Source organism: Oreochromis aureus, linkage group 17 (assembly GCF_013358895.1).
Source record: "Oreochromis aureus strain Israel breed Guangdong linkage group 17, ZZ_aureus, whole genome shotgun sequence".
NCBI lineage: Eukaryota > Metazoa > Chordata > Actinopteri > Cichliformes > Cichlidae > Oreochromis > Oreochromis aureus.
Window position 1 is genome coordinate 20,479,299 of NC_052958.1, and position 23,467 is coordinate 20,502,765.

General features: G+C 38.6%; 2 protein-coding genes across 3 annotated transcripts; one reads left to right on the forward strand and one right to left on the reverse strand.

The window, feature by feature from the left end:
- Positions 1 to 476: 476 nt before the first annotated feature.
- LOC116318208 (bestrophin-3) lies at positions 477 to 18,081 on the forward strand. 2 transcript variants are annotated; one of them, XR_004199308.2, is made up of 14 exons: positions 477 to 527; positions 602 to 830; positions 2,103 to 2,197; positions 5,272 to 5,359; positions 5,645 to 5,790; positions 6,131 to 6,285; positions 7,711 to 7,788; positions 7,957 to 8,109; positions 9,171 to 9,251; positions 15,345 to 15,496; positions 15,704 to 15,797; positions 16,215 to 16,333; positions 16,490 to 16,820; positions 16,921 to 17,025. XR_004199308.2 is itself a non-coding variant. In XM_031737154.2 (14 exons), the coding sequence occupies exons 2-14, from the start codon at positions 679 to 681 to the stop codon at positions 17,294 to 17,296; spliced, it is 1,947 nt and encodes a 648-aa protein (XP_031593014.1). In that variant the 5' UTR covers positions 477 to 527; positions 602 to 678; the 3' UTR covers positions 17,297 to 18,081. The 2 variants fall into 2 exon arrangements, 1 of the variants encoding a protein (XP_031593014.1); XM_031737154.2 differs by having other exon boundaries at positions 16,490 to 16,747; positions 16,921 to 18,081.
- Positions 18,082 to 18,790: 709 nt separating this feature from the next.
- On the reverse strand, positions 18,791 to 23,133 carry nots (nothepsin). Its single transcript, XM_031737172.2, has 9 exons — positions 23,004 to 23,133; positions 22,573 to 22,753; positions 21,882 to 21,999; positions 21,507 to 21,625; positions 21,149 to 21,348; positions 20,223 to 20,348; positions 19,959 to 20,103; positions 19,661 to 19,759; positions 18,791 to 19,015 (listed from the first exon to the last, which is right to left on the reverse strand). Exons 1-9 carry the CDS (start codon positions 23,057 to 23,059, stop codon positions 18,839 to 18,841), a joined length of 1,221 nt encoding a protein of 406 aa, XP_031593032.1. The 5' UTR covers positions 23,060 to 23,133; the 3' UTR covers positions 18,791 to 18,838.
- Between the last annotated feature and the right edge of the window lie 334 nt (positions 23,134 to 23,467).

Below are 23,467 nucleotides of genomic sequence, written 5' to 3' on the forward strand. Positions count from 1 at the left end.
GCCACTAAAACAGACGGAATCTGACTCGAGGCAAATGGAAAACCTTCTCTTTCGAAACATAAAGTTAGTAATGTTTGGTATTTAAATGTTTTATAATCAAATTAAAAGAAAAGGTGTAAAATAAATCATTCTTTATTATTTTATTCAGTCATATTAAAAAATTGATGTTTCTTTTATTGTTCACTGTCACTCTGTGTTATGACCTCATGTTGCCTCTTATAGTGTTTCTGTTTATACATGTTTACCTCTAATGCTATGTATGCTGGCACACACACAGCTGACTACATTTAGCCTTCTGGCTCATCAATATAGCTCTGAATAGTGTGTGTGTGTGAGGGTGTGTGTGTGTGTGTGCTGCCTGGCATTACTGGGCAACTGGACAGCATCATGGTGAAGAGAAACGAGGGAGAGAGAGAGAGAAAGGAAGAGATAGAGAGAGAGTGTGTTTGGTTGGCATTTGGAAAAAAGAAATCAGGAAAGAAGCCTGATGAAGAGCAGTGCTGAGGAGGAAGCAAGGACATTTTTCTGTGAGTAAAATACAGCAATAATAGCAAAAGTAATCATTTATGTTCATAATGTTAAGGTGGTGTTGATTATCCAGGCTGTAACCAGAAAACCAGTGGGACTATCCACTAGCTCCCATTGGATGAAGGTCTTAGTCTGCTCCTCAGTCTCAGGATGACGGTTACTTATTCCAGTAAAGTCGCCAACGCCACCTTCTTCGGTTTTCATCAGCTGCTGCTGCGCTGGAAGGGGAGCATCTACAAGCTGCTGTACCGAGAGTTCATCCTGTTTGCTCTGCTGTACACCGTCCTCAGCGTCGTATACAGGTCAAACACGCACACACACAGTCACAGGAAGGGAATGTGTGGACAGTGTCGTATTACAGCTGCAAGTGTTTCTTTTAAATTCTTTTAAATTTCAACATAGCAAAGCAAAGTTACTAATAAATATTGCTACACTGTCCAGAGTGGCTGATACAACTCAAAACTGGATGTAATGATGGATGAGTCCCTAAAAGTGAAGCCAAAATATATCCTCCCTCTAGTGGTTATAAGCTCCGCCCCTTTTTGGTTAGCAAACATAAGCCAACCAAAAACTTTTTTTTTCATCTTGTGAATGATAATGTTCATATTCTGTGAGCAAAAGTTTGATCTTAGAGTGTTTGAGAAGGGGAAGAAGCTAAATGAGCTTTATTCTGTCTGAATCTTTCAACTCTTTCTGAAGTTTTTATTTTCCAAAACTTTTATTTTTGGTTTTTAGTTTTTAGTTTTAGCTCTCTGTCATAACCTTAGTACCAAGATCCAGTATACAATGAATTGGAGTTATTTTAAAGTGTAAATCATGCAAAACAAACCACTAAATGAGTTGCCCTAAATTGTTTAACATTTTTTGACAGATCCATGGGACCACTGCATTTCTTTCCCTGCTAGCTAATCTGTGAACAAAATATTAGTCCGATACAACAACAGCTAAGCTCAGACTTGGGTAAAACAGGACGTGGGACCTAGTAACATGATCTCCTCTTTCTAAAACTATGTCTAAGCGGCTCTTGTTTTTGACACTATCTTCATATATATTTAAGAAAAGATCTATTTCACATCCCCAAACCTGCGGAATTCCTTTATTGCAGCAGCTAAAACAATGAACACATTCATTAGCAAGATATCTTAAATAAAGTATAACAGCTCACTACAATAAATATAATATGACAGAATAAATTAGTTTAATGAGACTGTTGTACAAAACAAACAACATGACTGACTTATTCAGGAGTATCATGTATATATGCTACAAATGAAACTGGACTATTTAGCTTTCATCAAGTTGTAACCGCATATCACAGGATGTGAACCTTCTATGCAATTTCAGTAATGGTTTTATATTAAATATCTAATACACTATATCAGAAAATGTCTGTGTAGAAAAAGATTGATCTGACTTTGTATTTCTGAATAGAAGCACATATTGGCCAACAGACCTACAGCGTATTGTAGTTCATTCAGAAACTTTCTGATCGGCTGAAGAGGAACTTCAGAAGAATTTCTCATATGTTAGATTCTCAGTTGCTGGCAGTGACGATGGTTTCCTCTGTCCTCCAGGATTGTCCTCTCTGAGGATCAGAAGAGACTGTTTGAGAAACTTTCCATGTACTGTGACAAATATGCCGAACAGATCCCCGTCACCTTCGTCCTGGGTATGTTAGCTGACAAACCAAAGCTTTACTTTTATTTAAATTCATTCTTATTTTTATTTCTGTTGATTAGGTACAAAGTGTCCTTGTCCTCAGATTCTCTTTAATAGTGTTCTAGTATTTTTCTTTTAAAAGAAACATACAGGCTAATTCCATTTTTAACCTTATGGTTAGACCTTTCTGTCTGACCGTTACAAGATAGACTTCATAGAAATGTAAAGCCACTGTGAGTGTGTTACTGCTTTGGTTGTAGCTGATCTTTGGGGCAGGAGGGTAGAGCAACTTTTTTGTTGTTGTTTTCTTTTTGGCAGATGTGTTTAATAATTTTTTTTAAATTCTTTCCATAAAGCACTTTATAATATTGTTTAGAAAAATGCTTATATAAAAGAGTTTTGCATTTTTATTATTATTATTTTAACTGTTCAGCAAGCCACATTTTTTTTTAACATTACTGCAGTAAAAATTCTCCACAAACATGTTCCAGAGGTCCAGTTCAGGGACTTAGTTGGAGTCGAGTGTACCATGTGCTACAGCCACCATTGTCTGCCCTGTCCTAACCTTAAGCCTTACTACTATCTGAACTGATGACATGTAAAACACATGAATCATTACAAGGACAATTGTTCTGAAAGAAATATTGTCCATGTAGAGACTAAAGTAGAGGTCACCGTGGTGAATGGGTGAGTTACATATCTGATATTCATCTTGTCCATTCATGAAAAAGTCTTAATTATACAGTAAGCATATTTAGTTGCTATATTTTACTTAATATATTTATATTTTAAAAACAGCTTTATGATCATTTAACCAGTGATTCTCAGATACTGGCAGAGATTACATAACAGATGGATATAACCATTTTATTATCTTCCTAGATTTCATTCCTAAGGCCTTACAGACTTGTGAGATTCTCAGGGGATGGAAGAACGTAGCCGACCTGTGTTATTATTATACTAACAACAAGAAGAGTCTGGATAGTATAGTCCTCTGAGAACAGAGCTTAACACTGACTCATGGATATGTGTTGAGTTTGGATATTACAGCTCATGGTGAGAGGTTCAAAAACAACTGAAAGCAAAAATTAAGTCTAATAAAAAAAGGAGCCACATGAAAACTCAAATATAACTGTAAGTGTGTTTCCTGCTTGAGCAGAGAGCTGAACAGAGGGGGTGTTTGGTTGCCTCATTAGCAGCCTGCTAATGGAATCGGATCATTAAAGAGGAGAAAAGGCTAAAAGCAGGATGAGTGTTTCTGTAGCTGATCTCCACCCTCATGCACGCACAGCATCCCAGGATGCATATTCACTATGTTTGTCAACCTAAAAAAAAAATTAAAACCTGACAGTTCCTAAAATGTGGTTTTTCCAGAAAATAAAACCACAAATAGTGTCAGTAACTAAAGTAAATGCCAACAGGAGATGTAAGTGCATGAGTTGACAATTTATCAAAGTACACAGACAAAAATGACCCATGGTCCTAAATGACTGTGATGACATCAACAACACAATGTAACAGAATAGGTGTCGTGTCCTGCAGCGAGTGCTCTTTAGTTTTGTTTAAATTAAACTCATTTGTGCAGATGTGAAAATGTTAATCACACTTGGATCCATATGCAGAGTACAGTTTTTCTCAAAATATTTCCCAGATAAATATGAATTTTAGGATTATCCAGAAAATAGTACTTTGTTCCTGTTTTTGTTTTTGCCACTCCCGCTCCGCACACATGGCCAATAAGAGGACTTCACACTACCATGTGGTTCGAGTGACATATTTTAGTTTGCTTGAAGTTCACTTGGATTTTTCTACGTGTGAAATCAGACGATAGAGGAAACTAACAAGTTTACAAACTCATCAACTCATCAACTGATTTGGACCAGAGTAAATGAACTGTAAAAATGCCCTTGCAGTACGTGAATTGACCTTAGAGTCTCTAGTATACAGCATGGACTCACGAGAAAACCAGGTTCAGAGTAGTATTGCACTGAAAACAGTCACTTCACATAGTTTGGGCATCCTGGGCTTTATTCTCGAGGTTTTCCCAGCAGGAAAAATTGTGTGGGAACCCCTGGATAGACCAGGAAACATCATATAGCCAATCAGTCCTTAGAGGACACATAGACTCTTTATAAGAGATAATCAAGGTGATGCCATCCATTGATTCTCTGCTTTTTTTCAAGCTTCAATAGATTTTTATTCTTCTATGTGGGTGCGTTACTCACAGATAGCTGATGATTAGTGCTAAGTAGCATCCAGGTAAATCTCACTCACCAAAACTAGACCTCACAGCCAGCCATGTTATTTGTCAGATAATTGTATTAAAAGTGCTCCAAAAGGTACAAACACAGTCCAGAATTAAAGAATTTCATTTGGCTGAGGTAAAGCAGACATTTAGATCATACATCCACCTGTCTGACACCACCTGTTGATAGCTGAGAAGACCTCAGAGCAGGTCTGGATATATCTGGACTATTTTGGACAGAGGTCTGGATATGTGGCAGAAAAAGGAATAAATACACTTCTGGTATTTTGCAAAATGCAACATAAAGTTTTCAAGCTACAACTGTGAACTGTGTGTGAGACTCAAGTCCACTGACAGTATTTAGTACCACGGTGTGTCCTTTATGCACTCATGTAAATGTGTGCACACTGGGTCATTGCCATATATTTCAGGTGGTTCCATTTAAGATTTTAACAAACACCTGGCTGTCACTTTACAGTTTGTTGGATTTACAGGGGATCAAAGAACAAGCGTGTTATTATAATAATTTCAGGACAAGGCAAGCTAATATAACCCACTGAGAAGAGGGCTTAGCGCTGACTGACAGACATGTGCTGTGTTTAAATACTAAAGTATATCATAAGAGCTTGATAAGATCTCTAGTGTAACCTAGGCCTCTCACGATGTCTCCTTCATGTTAAATGTGCTTGGAACAACATCATTGTAAGTCAGCATGACATAATTATTTATTTACTGCTGTAAAAGAGCTCAATTGTTTAGATAGGTTGCATTCTCACAACAATTAGAAATTATTATGTGTTAACTGAATATAAACGTTTTATTTTTAATTTATGTTTTAGGTTTTTATGTGACTCTGGTGGTGAATCGGTGGTGGAATCAGTTTGTTAACCTGCCCTGGCCGGACAAACTCATGTTCCACATCTCCAGGTACAGTCAACATCTCTAATGTGCCCTCTACAGGCCGCAAGCACCCACTACAAAAACACTGCCCTCTACAGGCACAGACAGGAACTCACAGACTTTACATAAAAGATAGACAAATGTAGCCACTGAGAATCCATAATTAACTCATTTAGAAGCTACCTTGCCTTGTTTAGTGATTTAGGAACACTTCAGTGCCCCGTGCAAAAGAGCCTGATTACACAAGAAGAATAAGGTCTGGTTAGCTGACGATTATTATGAACTCTATTTTTGTTTTCCATCTTTCTACAGCTGTGTTCAGGGTAAAGACGAATATGGCCGCCTGCTGCGCCGGACATTGGTACGTTACGTTAACCTCACGTCGCTCCTCATCTTCCGCTCCGTCAGCACGGCTGTCTGCAAAAGATTCCCGACCATGGATCATGTGGTCGAGGCAGGTTAGAGCCTGAGTATTTTAATGTGTATCAGCTGTATTTCAAAATGAGCACACTGTGATTTTAGTGTGTCTGAACTAGAACTATAAAAGTCAGAGTTCGGCTCCTTGCCACTTCTGTCAATTCCTTCCTGATATCACTCCAGGGACTACCTTGTTATTGGCCAATTAAAGAAGCACTTTGGGCTGATACTCTGTTAACAAAACCCAAACATCTGTCTGTATGGAAGCGTTACGTCTGAAACTGCTTTGGAACAATATGATCCATAATTTTATTTAAATAGTCTAACAACATGAATCTAACATTGACTTATTTTAAACAATGTTTTTTTTTCCATCTGTAGGTTTCATGACACCTGAGGAGAGGAAGGTGTTTGAGAACATTCGTTCTCCTCACCTGAAGTACTGGATCCCTGTTGTCTGGTTCTCCAACCTGGCGTCTAAAGCTCGGCAGGAAGGACGCATCCAAGACAGCATCGACCTGCAGAACATTCTCAATGTGACTATAAAAATGCACTTTCATGGCGAGAGAAGGCTGCAGGGATAATGTGTCACTGTTGTTGGCCAACGGGGCAGTTAGCATCGCCGTGGTTCGCTTCATATAAATTGCTTAGCAACATAATCTCCATAAACTCACACTTAAATTATGATTTTGTGAGCATAAATTCAAACACAAGAAATAAATTGCATAGATGAACGACGCTGCAGTGACTTTACCACCACCACAGGTTCTCGTGTTTGCCATGAAGACGTTTGTCATCATTAGTATAATTTAGTCACTTATTAGCAAATCCCTTCCCCGCACACTAAAGCTTAAAATATCAGCCTGGGTATTTTGTTTATTTTATCTATTTCATGTTTGGAAAAAGGCAAAATTGACTAAGGATGGACATAGCTACGAAGCCTGGAGACTGACATCACTCAGATTTGGTGAAAGAAAGTTGAGATGACAATGTAAGACGTGCATCTTCATTGATATTCTGGCACTCGTTAGCTGTTATCCACAAGCTCAGCTGTGGATAATTTCTTTGCTCCATGATTGCCAAGAAAATTCTGGACACGCTACATGAATGCTTCACGTGGTGATGATCCATTAGGCTTCGGTTTCGTTTTGAACACGTCGTCAAACATCAGTTTGCAGATTTCACGACCAACAAAAACACCTTCCTTAATGTTGGCTCCACTTTTCTGGGAAACAAACTTATTTCTTAAATGCTGAAATGCATCGGTGCTTCTGCCCAGTCATTAAAGTTATCCAATACTTATATAACTAAAAAACACAACAAGCTAAACAAAAACAGTTTTTACATTTGGCGTCAGTAAGTAAAATCTGCTACAGCACAGGTGAAAAAGTGCCAGTACCAAAATGCTTGTTGACCGGTGTCAGACCCAGAAGCTATGTCCGTCTTTTACACTGTTTACAGCTGCAAAAAGATTTTTGATCCTATAGAAGTGCGTAACAGAACAGCCATTAGACCTGACCTCTGTAAACACTTTCCCAGTGGTTTTAAGGGCTCAGCCACTTACATCTCATAATGCATCACTATTAATTTAACTACATGCTTATATCTTAGATTATCATAATAATATCAGGGTAAAAAACAATACAGTACAGCCATTAAAGATCGGTATAATCAAATAAGCTTTATATTTTTTCCAATGCTGCCATTTGATTACAGACATATGCTGTTAGAGAGGAAAAAGCTCTTAAGCACTCAAAGCACACTCATTCATCCTTCCGAGCCAGTTTAGATCCTAAAACCCCCGTTAGCCTGTGACCACATAAAGGAGACATGTAGGTAATGTGACACTCAGCTTTCCCAGAACGGCAGATGAGACCCTTTTTCCAATTAGCCTATTGAGTTACAGAAATTCACGGTTTGTTGGCAGCTGGGGAAAGACTGCTGTTTCCTCTCTGTGTTAGGAAATGAATCGCTTCAGGACCTGGTGTGCGACTCTTTTTGGCTACAACTGGGTCGGTGTCCCTTTGGTTTATACGCAGGTCTGTGTTCGTCCTCTCTGTTTCGTACTTGCCACAGCAGCATGTTTCATACGGATGTAGCTCATGTAATCACATCATAATCATTACACTAACTGAATCAGAGCTCTGAATCTCCTACAGGGAGAAGAAGGAATCTGAACGACACTCTCAATCTCTCTCTCCTTTTAGGTCGTCACTCTTGCTGTCTACACCTTTTTCTTTGCTTGTCTAATTGGTCGACAGTTTCTTGACCACACCCGTGGTTACCAAGGTCATGACCTTGACCTGTACGTCCCCATTTTCACCTTGCTGCAGTTCTTCTTCTACTGTGGCTGGCTTAAGGTCAAATGAATTCTTTCCTACAATTTGTGAATATGTAAAAACAAACTTATGAATTTATATTTTTAGTAAGAGACTCTATCAGAGTAGCTTTGCATGACTCATAATTTAAGCAAAACAAGAAACATGTAATATAAGCCATGTGTCTCATGTCTCATTAAGTCACACCTCTGTGAAAGCCTACTTTTGTCTGATTGGTTCCTGTCTGGAAGCCTGCAGAGGGGCTTTTGTGCTGTATTGGCAATACTTTGAAAAGTAAAATTTAGTTTTTGACTTTTTTATTCCTCAAGTTTGCTATACAACAAAATATATTTATACAGATATTTTTCATGGAAGATGTGTCCTACAGTTTAGAGATAGAGTATACGTTACAGAGATAGAGTAACGTATGCTAATGTATGCAATCTACATCACTGCATATTCATGAATTCAAGTACTTGTTTATCTAGTACTTTATAGATCGGCAATATTAGGCCAAAAACACACACAGTTCTTATGTGTCAGTACAAAATTGGAACCCAAATGTAGACAAACACAAACAAAATGTATTTTTAATGGAAGGAGTACAATTAATAAAAGCAGAAGGAGGATGCTGATTGGGAAATAAGACCAAGTTTACATGAGATATTTCAGTGTGTTCAGATTAATTATTTAATAACACATGTTAGTGTTATAGCTATTTATCTGCATTCATATGTGTTTTAGATGTAATATATAATGCAGAAAATCATGTGTCTATCTTGTTTTTCTTCTGCCGAAAGACATCAGTACACGTGTGGCTGACCTCTTTCATCTCATGACGTATTTCTGTTATATAAATAACACATCACACAAAGTTAATAATAATCTACTTGGTGGAGATGAACCAGAAATATTGCATGAGCCAGAGTGTCACAAGTAGTGTGGTTATAAATGTTTTGTTCTCAGTGTCAAGTTAAAAGAAACTAAAGCTGCTTCATCCTCTCAAAAACAATGTTTTGTAGAAATTAGAGATACATACGGTTTGTGGTTTTAGTTTGACTGATTTTCAGACATGTTTATTTGTTTGTTTGTTTGTTTGGCAGGTAGCAGAGCAGCTGATCAACCCGTTTGGCGATGATGATGATGACTTTGAGGCGAACTGGATCATCGACAGGAACCTTCAGGTCAGCAATGACGGAGGCTCAAAGTCTCATATTTTCAGGGTCTGTTCTGGTAGAACCAACACCTTTGACTTTATCGTGGACAGAAAGGGAACACGAGAAGCTGTTGTGGTTTGTCAGGGAGCATAACTGAATAGAGGGAAAAGAGCTGCCTAAGTTTCTCCTGCTGGACAAAAATATACTCTGGAACATTTCCACACTTCGTTTTATTTTTACATCACGCAAGGAAGTCCAGCACATGATGCCACATGAGGCCCAGCTACACACAATTTAAACACAAGCTACTCGAAAGCAAGTTTTCGAGTAAACTTTTAGGTTTTACTCTGTTTCATTTCATTCTAAATGAATTTCCACATCAACCTGCACTAAATAAATCATGATGAAAAAACTTACAACATAGATTTTTTTATTTATAAAAAAAAAGAAATCAAAATGAAATCGTTTTTACATTTCCATTGTTTTGTGTGACAGTTAATATTCTGAATAAATAATTCATACTTTTATTAGCATGCTAGAACTAGAAATACGACTACACATTTGCAAATATGTAATCTCAAAAACATATAAAGGACCAAAACTACCCAATTCACTCATTCATGAATAAATATGTAAATAATAATAAAATAATAGAAAAAATAAATATGGACATCAGTTTATTCCTAAAATGTGACATTTGATGTCATTCAGTGAGCTTCTATATTCATTTTTCTTTGTATTAAATCCTGTTGATTTACTGACCATTTAATTTGTCATTTATTGATTGATTTTGGTCAAAGTTATTGTTTCCACAATCTGTTTTATTTTTCATTCTGGCTAAACATTTATCCCATATTATACTTTGAATTACACCCTTGTTTACATAGATGAACAGAGAAAATGCAGAAAGAAATAAGATAATAATAACAAAAAATAAATAAATCAGTAATTTGGTGGCGCTGTCACTTGGTGTTCGCTCGCTTTGTGGTAGAGTATCACTTCCTGTTCCTGCTCAAACACAGTGGTGTTTCTGAGTAGCTTTTCTGCTTAGCAATTTAATTTAAATCTTTTGATACATTCCTTTTTCATAGTATAATCTTAACGTGCTTCATCTGAATCACCCTTTCTGTGTACTCACTACCTAATTTATAGCCAAAGTATTCACTCACTGTCTCTTTACTGTTTCGCTAGCTTAGCTTAGCTCGTAGCCGACTCGTTAGCACCATGGCTACTTCACCTGTCCCTCCTGCACTTTCCTGCTCATTGTGTCAGATGTTTAGTTACTCCTCGGCCTCCTTTAGCAGTAATGATACCTGTAACAAATGTAGCATATTTGCAGCTCTGGAGGCCAGGATTACTGAATTGGAGACTCGGGCCGCACCCTTCATTCACCCGTAGCTAGCCAGGCCCCTGTAGCTGGTGCAGCCGAAGATAGCGTGAGGCCCGCTAGCTGTTCCCCGGCAGACCCCAAGCAGCTGGGGAAAGAGGGCGGCTGGGTGACGGTGAGGAGGAAGCATAGTCTTAAACTGAAGCCCCAGGTACACCACCAACCTGTTCATGTGTCTAACCGTTTTTCCCCACTCGGCGACACACCCGCCGGGGGTCAAACTCTGGTAATTGGCGATTCTGTTCTCAGACATGTGAAGCTAGAGACACCGGCAACCATAGTCAATTGTCTTCCAGGGGCCAGAGCAGGCGACATTGAAGGAAATTTAAAACTGCTGGCTAAGGGTAAGCGTAAATACAGTAAGATCATAATTCACGTCGGCAGTAATGACACCCGGTTACGCCAATCGGAGGTCACTAACATCAATATTGAATCGGTGTGTAACTTTGCCAAAACAATGTCGGACTCTGTAGTTTTCTCTGGTCCCCTCCCAATCAGACCAGGAGTGACATGTTTAGCCGCATGTTCTCCTTAAATTGCTGGCTGTCTGAGTGGTGTCCCAGAAACGATGTGGGCTTCATAGATAATTGGCAAACCTTCTGGAGGAAACCTGGTCTTGTTAGGGGAGGCGGCATCCATCCCACTTTGGATGGAGCAGCTCTCATTTCTAGAAATATGGACCAATTTATTAAACCCCCAAAATATGACTATCCAGAGTTGGGACCAGGAAGCAGAGTTGCAGTCTTACACGCCTCTCTGCAGCTTCTCTCCTCCTGCTACCCCCAAAAACCCATCTCCATTGAGACTGTGTCAGCTCCCAAAAGACAAAAACAAACTAAAAACCAGCAATAAACAACTTAAACATAAAAATCACAAAGAAAGAACAATACAGTATCCACATCTGAACCAAAGAGTAAAACAGTGAAATGTGGATTATTAAATATTAGGTCTCTCTCCTCCAAGTCTCTGTTAGTACATGACTTAATAATTGATCAACAAATCGATTTACTCTGCCTTACAGAAACCTGGTTGCAGCAGGATGAGTATGTTAGTTTAAATGAATCAACACCCCGAGTCATTCTAACTACCAGAAATCCCGAAGCACAGGCCGAGGGGCGGTGTGGCAGCAATTTTTCACACCAGTCTATCAATTAACGAAAGACCAAGACAGACTTTTAATTCATTTGAAAGCCTGATGCTTAGCCTCGTCCACCCCAGCTGTAAAACTCAGAAACCAGTCTTACTTGTTATCATCTATCGTCCACCTGGGCCTTACACAGAGTTTCTCTCTGATTTCTCAGACTTTTTATCTGAGTTAGTGCTCAGCTCAGATAAAATAATTATTGTGGGTGATTTTAACATCCATGTAGATGCTAAAAATGACAGCCTCAACATCGCATTTAATCTGTTATTAGACTCAATTGGCTTCTCTCAAAATGTAAAAGAACCCACCCACCACTTTAATCACACTCTAGATCTTGTTTTAACATATGGCATAGAAACTGAACATTTAACAGTGTTTCCTGAAAACCCTCTGCTGTCTGATCATTTCCTGATAACATTTACATTTACAATAATTGATTACACAGCAGCGGAGAGTAGACTTTATCACAGTAGATGTCTTTCTGAAAGTGCTGTAACTAAGTTTAAGAATATAATCCACCCACTGTTATCATCTTCAATGCCCTGTACCAACATAGAGCAGAGCAGCTATCTGAACGCTACTCCAACAGAGGTCGATTATCTTGTTAATAATTTTACCTCCTCACTACGTACAACTCTGGATACTGTAGCTCCTGTGAAAACTAAGGCCTCAAATCCAAGTACCTGACTCCGTGGTATAATTCTCAAACACGTAGCCTAAAGCAGATAACTCGTAAGCTGGAGAGGAAATGGCGTGTCACAAATTTAGAGGATCATCATTTAGCCTGGAGAAATAGTTTGCTACTTTATAAGAAAGCCCTCCATAAAGCCAGAACATCTTACTATTCGTCACTGATTGAAGAAAATAAGAACAACCCCAGGTTTCTCTTCAGCACTGTAGCCAGGCTGACAAAAGTCAGAGCTCTACTGAGCCAACAATCCCTTTAACGTTAACTAGTAATGACTTCATGAACTTCTTCACAAATAAAATTTTTATCATTAGAGAAAAAATTACCAATAATCATCCCACAGATGTAATATTATCTACAGCTACTTTTAGTACCATCGGTGTTAAGTTTAACTCTTTTTCTCCAATTGATCTTTCTGAGTTAACTTCAATAATTAATTCCTCCAAACCATCAACGTGTCTTTTAGACCCCATTCCTACAAAACTGCTCAAAGAAGTCCTGCCATTAATTAATTCTTCGATCTTAAATATGATCAACCTATCTCTAATAATCGGCTATGTACCACAGGCCTTCAAGCTGGCTGTAGTTAAACCTTTACTTAAAAAGCCATCTCTAGACCCAGCTGTCTTAGCTAATTATAGGCCAATCTCCAACCTTCCTTTCATATCAAAAATCCTTGAAAGAGTAGTTGTCAAACAGCTAACAGATCATCTGCAGAGGAATGGCTTATTTGAAGCGTTTCAGTCAGGTTTCAGAGCTCATCACAGCACAGAAACAGCTTTAGTGAAGGTTACAAATGATCTTCTTATGGCCTCTGACAGTGGACTCATCTCTGTGCTTGTCCTGCTAGACCTCAGTGCAGCGTTCGATACTGTCGACCATAATATCCTATTAGAGCGATTAGAACATGCTGTAGGTATTACAGGTACTGCACTGCAGTGGTTTGTATCATATCTATCTAATAGACTCCAATTTGTTCAAGTAAATGGAGAGTCCTCTTCACACACTAAGGTCAGTTATGGTGTTCCACAGGGTTCAGTGCTAGGACCAATTCTATTTACATTATACATGCTTCCCTTAGGCAGCATCATTAGAAGACATAGCATAAATTTTCACTGCTATGCAGATGACACGCAGCTCTATCTATCCATGAAGCCAGGTAACACACACCAATTAGTTAAACTGCAGGAATGTCTTAAAGATATAAAGACCTGGATGGCGCTAACTTTCTGCTTCTTAATTCAGATAAAACTGAGGTTATTGTACTCGGCCCTGAAAATCTTAGAAATATGGTACCTAAGCAGATTCTTACTCTGGATGGCATTACCTTGGCCTCCAGTAATGCTGTGAGGAACCTTGAGTCATTTTGACCAGGACATGTCCTTCAACGCACATATTAAACAAATATGTAAGACTGCTTTCTTCCATTTGCGCAACATCTCTAAAATTAGAAATATCCTGTCTCAGAGTGATGCTGAAAAACTAGTTCATGCATTTATTACTTCCAGGCTGGACTACTGTAATTCTTTATTATCAGGATGTCCTAAAACTCACTGAAAAGCCTTCAGCTGATCCAAAATGCTGCAGCAAGAGTACTGACAGGGACTAGAAAAAGAGAGCATATTTCTCCTGTTTTGGCTTCCTTCATTGGCTTCCTGTTAAATCCAGAATTGAATTCAAAATCCTGCTCCTCACATACAAGGTCTTAAATAATCAGGCCCCATCTTATCTTAATGACCTTGTAGTACCATATCACCCTATTAGAGCACTTCGCTCTCGCTCTGCAGGCCTACTTGTTGTTCCTAGAGTATTTAAAAGTAGAATGGGAGGCAGAGCCTTCAGTTTTCAGGCCCCTCTTCTGTGGAACCAGCTTCCAGTTTGGATTCGGGAGACAGACACTATCTCTACTTTCAAGATTAGGCTTAAAACTTTCCTTTTTGCTAAAGCATATAGTTAGGGCTGGACCAGGTGACCCTGAATCCTCCCTTAGTTATGCTGCAATGAGGCGTGGGCTGCCGGGGATTCCCATGATGCATTGAGTTTTTCCTTCCAGTCACCTTTCTCACTCACTATGTGCTAATAGACCTCTCTGCATCGAATCATATCTGTTATTAATCTCTGTCTCTCTTCCACAGCATGTCTTTATCCTGTTTTCCTTCTTTCACCCCAACCGGTCGCAGCAGATGGCCGCCCCTCCCTGAGCCTGGTTCTGCCGGAGGTTTCTTCCTGTTAAAAGGGAGTTTTTCCTTCCCACTGTCGCCAAAGTGCTTGCTCATAGGGGGTCATATGATTGTTGGGTTTTTCTCTGTATTTATTATTGTGCTATCTACTGTACAATATAAAGCGCCTTGAGGCGACTTTTGTTGTGATTTGGCGCTATATAAATAAAATTGAATTGAATTGAATTGAATTAATTTAAAATCTGTGAATTAATGGGGAAATACAATGGGAAAATAAAACAAACAGAAATAAATAAATAAACTAACATTGAACAAGTTGGTAAATAAGAAGAAAATGAAAACAATAAATAAAGGAATAAATAAATGTGACAAAATAAATCAGAAACAACAACAAGATTACAAAATAAAATAACAAAAGCAAATGTTATATTTAATACAATATATTGTGCCATCTTTTATAAATTCCATACCTGCACTTCCTTTAAGTATAAAAAATAATTAAAAAATATTGCTGAACTCTTTTCAGTTGTAATTTAGGCAGTTTTCTTCCTTCTTATAGTTGTATAATAATATCCATGAAAGATTCTCCTGAGTTAAATTATTGGAAAAATGTAAAATTAAAGGTTTTCTCACCTATTTAGTCTTATTTAATTAATTTTTATAAATAATGTCTCTTGAAAACTGAACATGCCTCATCCTTCCTCTTTACCTGTTCCTGCAGGTGTCCCTCCTGGCAGTGGACGAGATGCACATGAACATGCCTCACATGACCAAAGACATTTACTGGAATGACTGCGATGCACGGCCACCATACACGCTGGCTGCTGCAGACTACTGCATCCCCTCATTTCTTGGTTCCACCACCGACATGGGGTCAGGGATCAAGTTTAGCGGCTCATGCACAGTTATAATCCTCTAGAGAACAATGATTTTTCCCGAAGGACTTGTTGGAGTTTATGTTTCACATTGTAGCTCAGTCTGTTTGGGTGTATTGTCACAGAAGTGCTAGTTGTTAGAGAATAAGTTTTTTTTAGAGAAGTTTTATCAGCATGACGAATTCTTTTTCAATGTCTCTTCCAGTCTCTCGGACATCCTGCAGTTTGACGACACTGATGTTAGCCACGACCATCAGCGGCAGCAACAGGACTATACTTTGCCGCGGCGCCAAGAGTCGGTAAAATGTTTATTGCTTTCATTTTTTTATTTAAAATTGATTTCTGGAAAAAGGGAGGTAAGTATAAAAACTAATAACAACTTTTCTAAAGGCTTTCTGGTGATTTTGTTCTTGTGTCAACTTGTGATGAAGCTGTTAATTTATGAGGGGCACCCAATCAGAAAAATGTTGGCTTATAGGGAGGGTGACCTTAAAGGGATGGCTTGTTGGATAAATAGGATGGACTGGGGGACCCAAAGTCCAGTAAACAATACATAAGAATTATTTTGAACTGTGAATGATACAAAGCTACTCTTGTACAGCAGAAGAATAAAAATATAGAGAAATTTGAAACCTGTTAAATTTAAAGCTTTGACATTAGGTACTAATGATAAAGTCTTTAAGTTCAGATTCTGAGTATATTTTTAATGTTTGCAGGTTTTGGGTCGAGTCCGCCGTCTGCTTAGTGTTCAGGAACCTCCTGACCTCCGACCCCCTCGACCCATCTTCAAACGACATAGCAGTGATGCAACTGGCAGTTTCTTCCCAGATGTCAGGTATTAGAATATTTAAAGTATGAATAGATGTGTAACTGGTATCCTACTGATAGTATCAAAGGTTTCTATTTAATAATTTATATATTAAGACCCAACTGTCTACAGATTACAGTGATCTGATCTTTTATGTTTTCTGTTGGTCATTTCTAAATCCAGGGTCAATGCAGGACCAGAGATCAATGTTCCACCCTCCTCGCTGTTCATGTCTCAGCCTTCCATGGACACTTTGTCCACCTTAAGGGAGGTCAACAGCAACCCACCCTCACCGGAAAGCTCCATTTCTGTTTTCCCCCAGCTTGTAATCAGCCCTCCATTATGTGGTGATGTTTGCCAAAATGTGGATTCGTATACCAAACCTCAGAATGGCCTGAATCCTTCCCCCACTGATGAAGCCCCAGGCTCGGAAACCCTAAGGTGATCAGCCAGTGTCCTTTTTAACGATATTCAACTCCATGTTCGGCCAAACAACTTCATTTTGAGATAAAAGGTCTTGAAAATTTAATAATTTTACCCCAGTATCTTGTAATCTTAGACTTCCCCTTTAGGTGAGAATCGATATATATTTTTTTTTCTTTTCGTATTTCCAGGACTGCGTCCTCTCTCTGTTGTTCCCCCACTCAACTTGGGCCCAAAGAATTTCGGTGGACAACTGTCAATGGCCATAATCGTCAGCCAACCAAACCACGGGGGCGTCAGTTCTCACTCCAGTTCTCCAGGCAGACTTCAAAGGCATCGGTCCGCAGCCTGCCAAGTCCTAAAGGACTGGGGCGGCGGAGACAAGGACTGGCTCGATTCCAGTCCAGGAGATCCCCTGGTCCAACCTCAGACACTCTGCAGCTCCCTGACCCTGATTACGACTTCCAGGGAATAACAGGGACTCAGGAGGATGAGAAGGAAGAAACCAACGACAATGAAGAGGTCAAAAACACCAGCTCCCAATCAGAGAATTTCGAAAAGAAATAAGAACCAGCCACAACTTCAGCTGTTCAGTCAGACCAAACAGAGTAACAGGAATACCCACGTTGCCTAAGAGGAAGACTCTTTAATGTTGTCATTTTTAAGCAAAAATACTTGGAAAACAGGATGTACATGGCCTCTTAAGGGATGTCTTTAAGCTAGGTTTTTGGGTTTATCAGTTGTTGCCACCATCAACAAATAAACCCCAAACAACTATTCTTCAGTTCTAGCATGAGCCCCCATTTTAATCCTGTGATGTTTAAGTTATTATTAAAGATAAATACTCATGACCCCACTGACAATGTTTTTATAATATTTAGTGTTTTTTAAGAAATGTTCTCCCAAGTTTCCTCATTCTAGCAATCAAGTCAATTAATAATTAAATCAATCATTGTAGTAACACACATCAAAAACAGTTTACTACCCCTGACCCCAAAAACAAAAAACAGATCTTCTTATACAGTTACTGAAAAATATTTTTATCCAACAATATATTTATGCCCAATCTTAATTACTTGACTGAAATACCTTGGACATTGAACAAGTTTAAAACTGTAAAAATTACCTTCAACTTGTACTAAATGGTGAACTTCAAATTTAAAATGGGAAATCATGAATCACTGTGATGAGCCAGACTTTGGAGGGTTAAACACTGAAATCCATCACTTAGATCATTCATTTTGCCATCTCAATTTAGGAACTTCATCCAGTGCAACTGCTGATTTAAGCTAATTATCTGCATATTCATCTACAGTCCAAATGCATATCTTTTTTTTCATAAAGATGCATAAAAATTGTGCTGTTTAACTCACTATATGGTGTTTTGTGTGAATTTTCATTTCCCTGAATTTGTGTATCAGAATGTGCAAATTGGGCATGGCCCATTGAGACATTAAGTAGCACAATAAAATGCTGGAATTACTCTTTAATCCTGGTATTCCAAAGATTACAAAACCCCCATAAATGATTCCTTAAAAAAATGAGAAATGAGGCAAAATGAGACAAAATAATCAACAACTAGTAGAGTTGAAACCTGTGCAAAAAAAACAAAAAAAAACAAACCTATGCTTCTTTGTGATTTTTCTAGCTGAAGAATAACTTCCAGCCCACATGAGAACATTTCAAGTTAGCTGTTTATACTGGAAGAATGGGGGTTCTCATCCACTTCAATAAAGTCTTCTTGGATGGCATCTGGTGGCCATTAGAGGAACTGTAACACTTAATGAAACACTGGTACTCAGGGGAGAAGAACAAAATTTTCTTTCTTTGTGTCACAAATCACACATGCATTTGTAAATGTAAACAAAGTGATGAATGTACAATCTCTGTTGCTGCTGTTAAATCTCCAATAACTGTACTTTTTCAAATAAAATGTTAACTTTGTTCTCAGTGGGGCAGAAGTAATGGTAATGCATCATCAGCAGTAATCAGCAGTTTCTAGACAGTTATTTGTCCTTAATATAGGATGTGTGAGCAATAATAGGCCAGGGAATGACAAAATGCTTTTTGATTGTGCAGTATTTATTGATTGTTGAGTTTGCCAGTAAGTTATGGTTCAGGAGGGTGTCTGGCACGTGCTAAGCCAACCCGGTCATATCCTTTATCGAAGATGGAGTAGTACTCTGTCAGAAATACATCTCCCAGAATCCACTGAGGGTCTGTGCTGGAAAAAATCTCCACAGCCTGGAAACCGCTGAAACAGAACTCATTCTTGCCAAGTGTCTCCTGATAATGACAAACAGTATCCAGTTTTTACTTTATTTTTTTTAAACAAACTACAAAAATAAATTGAAAGTCTGACTTACTTTTAAAATACTGAAATGATCACGAGGAAGGAGAAATTTAGCAGTTACAGAACTGGAAACTTTTGTGTGGAAAAATAACTGCTGGTTTTTACTTCTTCAGTGGATTGTATAGTTGTTAAGTAGCTTCATTTATAAAAGAGACATTATATTTATTAAGTAATTTTAATTGTCAGTAAAAATCTTAAGTATATAAGATAAATATAGCTGCCAAATAACTGTATATAGTACTTTAAATTTGCACTTAAGTCTCAATGCATTAATGATCTATTTATGATTTTTTATGTGGTTTCTTTTAGGGGTGAGGTAAAAAGAATGCAAATGCATCAAAAATGCAAAGAATCTGTAAACAGAAGTTTAAATGCTAGCTGCATTTCAAAAGACAATCTTTGATTTTAGCCATTTGACAGGTGCATCATTAAAATAATAAAATAATACACATTTTTGAATACACAAAAACAATTACCCTTCCTACTATTTTATCAAAAAAGAAAGAAAGAAAAAGAAAGAAAGAGAAGACTGGCAGCTGTTCTAAAAAAAGCTAAAGACAACAAACAAGCCTTCTTACCTTCCTGATGTACTGTTCGCTTGTTAGCGTGTACTCTGTTCCATTCAGGACAAAAGTCACCTGAGGCAAACTGGACAACCTGGCACAGTCGATAACAAACTGAAACACACAAAATGAGGAGTGACATGCTGAAAAAATTCAGTTATGGTAGTCATATAGTATTCTCAAGAAATATCTGACATTGTTTTTAAAGCAGGAATAAGTAGGAGGTCTAAGTGCCCCCTCTGTAGGTAAAACATTTACTTTGAAAAAGTCATAACTTTCTTTGGTTACGACTTGAGATGACATATTTTGGTACCTCTCCCAAGTTTGAGGGTGTTGCTCCAATCAGCTGTTGGAGCCTCAGAATGTCATTGGTTGGTCCAGCAATGAGGGAAGTTCCAGTATCAACAATCGCCTGACATCCACTTGGACAAAACAAGTTCACACCTTGTACTGCCACACTGAAACATTAAGCATTTTTATGTTTCTATTAATGAATGTCTTCACAAGGATGGGTAAAGGTCTTGTGCCGTTTCCCCTGCTGCCAAAGTGCTGTGCTGTTGGGTAATGAAAAATGTACCTGTCCATCTTGATCTGCCAATACCCCTTGGCAGTGACAGGATGCCAGTTGATTGGTCCAATATACAGCGCTTCGTTTGTTCCGCCTAACAACAGTTCCCCTGCTGGCTTGGTACGGCTACTTTTTCTGCAGGCACAAAACTTATATTTAAGTAAACAAAAGATAAAAACTCTCATATGAAGAGAAAAACAAACATGTTTAAATTCCTCACGAAGTACAGCATCTCTGTTCAGTGGGAAACCAGATACTCTTGGACTGGACCCCTGAAACACTAGAAGAATGCTTAAATAATTACAACCATATGGATCTTCCTGGTTCACCCAGTGATTGTTCTTCTTTATTCTATCATGTCTTTGATCGAAATTGTAGAATTAACCTGTAGTACTTAATCATACTTAGAAGCCATAAGACCTTCCGAGAACATCGAGTATCTATGAAACACTGCTCACCAGATGCTCTTGTCAGTGAAGCCAAGCGGATTTGTTCTGAAATCACTGTAGATGGTAGGAAGTCTATAAGTCTTAGACCTAGACACAGACTAGGCAGATCCTGTTAAAAAACTGAAACCTTCGGAAAAACCCTCATCTTGACAGCTCACAGTAAAACCCCTTTAAACTACCTGGTTACCCTTGACCTTTCAACTTCTCTGTGCCTATCTCTAGCCCTGCCTTTACCTCTTGAGAACTTGTTGTGAAACTTCTGCCTGTTTTAAAGTTGCTTACCCAGAAATTCTAAAAATAAACCCTCTTAACATTTAAAATGTGAAGGTAAAATCATCCAGCTTTTCAGCAGGGCTGCCAACAACCAGGTGGGTAGTAAGAGGTTAAGAGACAGGAAGAAGTAATTATCCTCCCTCTCATGCATCTCTGAGCCTGACAATGAGCATCTAAATGAGGTGTAATGGTGAGCTCTTGATATGAATGCACCTGCTCAGGTAAAAGGAGAACACTGGCTGGTCCACTAGCTTCTGTGCAATCATGTTGTCAAAAACATTGGTGCCCAGAATCTCTGCAAGGGATTGGTAACTCATTCCCAGAACACCGTCAAACTTCGCCGTCAGGAATGATTCACTAGGTTCGTAAACGGACTCCCCAAACTCTTGGTTCAGGATGGTTAGACCACCAATCTGGAACAAGTTGATTAAGATAAAAACAGTACTCCTTTAGTTGTGCCTGAATGTCAAACTGAGTTTGATGGATGAGAATATTTTTGAAATTAATCGTGGCAGCTGTTAGCTAATTTTAAAACTGAAGTTTAGCTTTTTAATGTTGAGAGCTTTTGGACCTTCAGTGTGTCTTTGGCCATAGTTCCAAGCAGGTGACCTGATCCGTAGTAAATCCCAAATCTCCGACCATCATGCCTGAACGAAGCTGATTTAAATGCCTTGAAACGCCTGTGGAGCGCTGTGAACGCAAACACACACAGAGACATTACCTTTTCTTATATTCATTACATGAAGACACAAAATTTGTTATTTACTTTATGTGGACTTTATCAGATTTATGTCCCTACAACATCATTATACAAGCACACACAGACACACACAGACCTTGAACTTCTTATCAGACTGGAACAAAATAAACCAAAGTCAGGCTGCCCTGACCTGCAAACACAACACTGGTGTTGTGTGGTATTGTGCGGTGCTGTGTAAGGTGTTACCGCAGGCCTCGCTGATGCAGTAGGTTGATGGCACCCAGAGATCAGCTGATCCGGTGTCAAAAATCACAGAAAAGTTCTGCTCTGGAGTCCCCAAACTGATCTCACCATAAAACTGAGCCTGAAACGCAGCAGGGGCACAAAGTGTGGCTGAGATTGTAATTTGAAAAATTCTCTGGGAAAAATAAAAAGTTTGCCGGTTGTCACATGCTCATGCTAATGTTAGCATGTATGCTAACAGATTCTTTTCATCTTGGCACTCGCTTTGTTTTCATAATCTAAATTAGTTAAGTTAGTTTCTATTCAGTCAACTGGGCTGTGTTGTTTTCATTTTAAAGCTTCTATATGTAGGAAATAACTGCATCTTACTTTGGGGACATATATGAGGACATAAAGAATGGAAATGCAGTACAAATTATAACTTTTTCCTTATTTTATTTCTTTTTTAATTACTGCTTCTGTCCAACTTTAGTTGCATACTTAGGACATACAGTTGTCCTGATATTTCGGAAGTGAGCAACTTTCCCTTGAATCTGATAATCATCCTTAACAAATCAGCATATTTATGGAAAACACTGACCCCTAGAGGAATATTCAAATCACTGCAACAAGGTTAAAACTTCTCACTGGATATTTTAATAATAGCTGAAAGCTTTGAACCAGCAACCGTGACTCTCAGTGTTGTTCTTCTTACATCCATGAAGTTGTAGATCCTCTCGCTGGTGCGTCCGAGCCTCAGTGATGGCGTGCTGGACGGGATGCACTGAGCGTAGCGGCGGTTAATCATGTCAGGGGCGTGATCCTTCAGGAACTCGTTCAGCAGGCCATCAGCTCGCAATCGAGTACGAATTGAACGCGTCCGTCTAAGAGGTATGCTGACGATGGAACATTTTAGTATCTCTGTAAGTATTTTTTTTCTTTTAAAACTTTTTATATCAAATTGTCTTTATTGATTTTAAAACAGTTGGCCTAGTTTTGGCTCAACAGAAGAAGGTCCACTAAACAGCACCTTGATAAATGTACAACAAAGAAGAAAAGCAGACTTTATATTGGTAAATCCCTGGTGGCTGCACAGCTGTTAATATAAAGAGAACAACCATATTAACAAAGGTGTAAATGTCCTACCTGACCAGCGCTGAGCTCATCCATGTTAAAAACAGCAGGAGCAGCAGCCTGAACATGTCTGTATTTGCCAGTCTGAGAGACTGCTGTTTGGCACCTGACGGGGAAGTTTATCAGACTGAACTGTAAGTCTGATTGGATCTGAGTCTGTGAATAAACTGTGAGAAGGTCCACCCCCCAAAGCTTAAACAGACAGAAGAGGTCTTTATTATTCAGTTATTTGATCACATAAGTAGCTTTTAGGTAATGTGGATCAACAAGTATTTAAGTCATCCAAAGGCTCTCTCAGCTACCAATAGAGTATATGACCAAATCTGGGAGGTCAAGGCTTTTTTTAATGTATTATTTTTTTATTATTAAAGTTGCGACCTGACTTGAGCCCCCCAGACTCCCATGTTAAAACGTTAAAGCAGAAAAAAAGATGTTTGATTTCCCTCTTTATATGTAAACCTGTTTAAATAATTTAA

Excerpts from the sequence above, each read along its gene's own strand:
- LOC116318208 (XM_031737154.2), top strand. The coding sequence starts at position 679 with ATGACGGTTACTTATTCCAGTAAAGTCGCCAACGCCACCTTCTTCGGT. Across the intron at positions 9,252-15,344 it reads TCATCGACAGGAACCTTCAG|GTGTCCCTCCTGGCAGTGGA; the intron begins GTCAGCAATGAC and ends CTGTTCCTGCAG. Across the intron at positions 15,798-16,214 it reads TGCCGCGGCGCCAAGAGTCG|GTTTTGGGTCGAGTCCGCCG; the intron begins GTAAAATGTTTA and ends TAATGTTTGCAG.
- nots (XM_031737172.2), bottom strand. The coding sequence starts at position 23,059 with ATGTTCAGGCTGCTGCTCCTGCTGTTTTTAACATGGATGAGCTCAGCG. Across the intron at positions 20,104-20,222 it reads TGGCAGATCAAGATGGACAG|TGTGGCAGTACAAGGTGTGA; the intron begins GTACATTTTTCA and ends TTAATGTTTCAG. Across the intron at positions 19,760-19,958 it reads CACCCTCAAACTTGGGAGAG|TTTGTTATCGACTGTGCCAG; the intron begins GTACCAAAATAT and ends TGTGTGTTTCAG.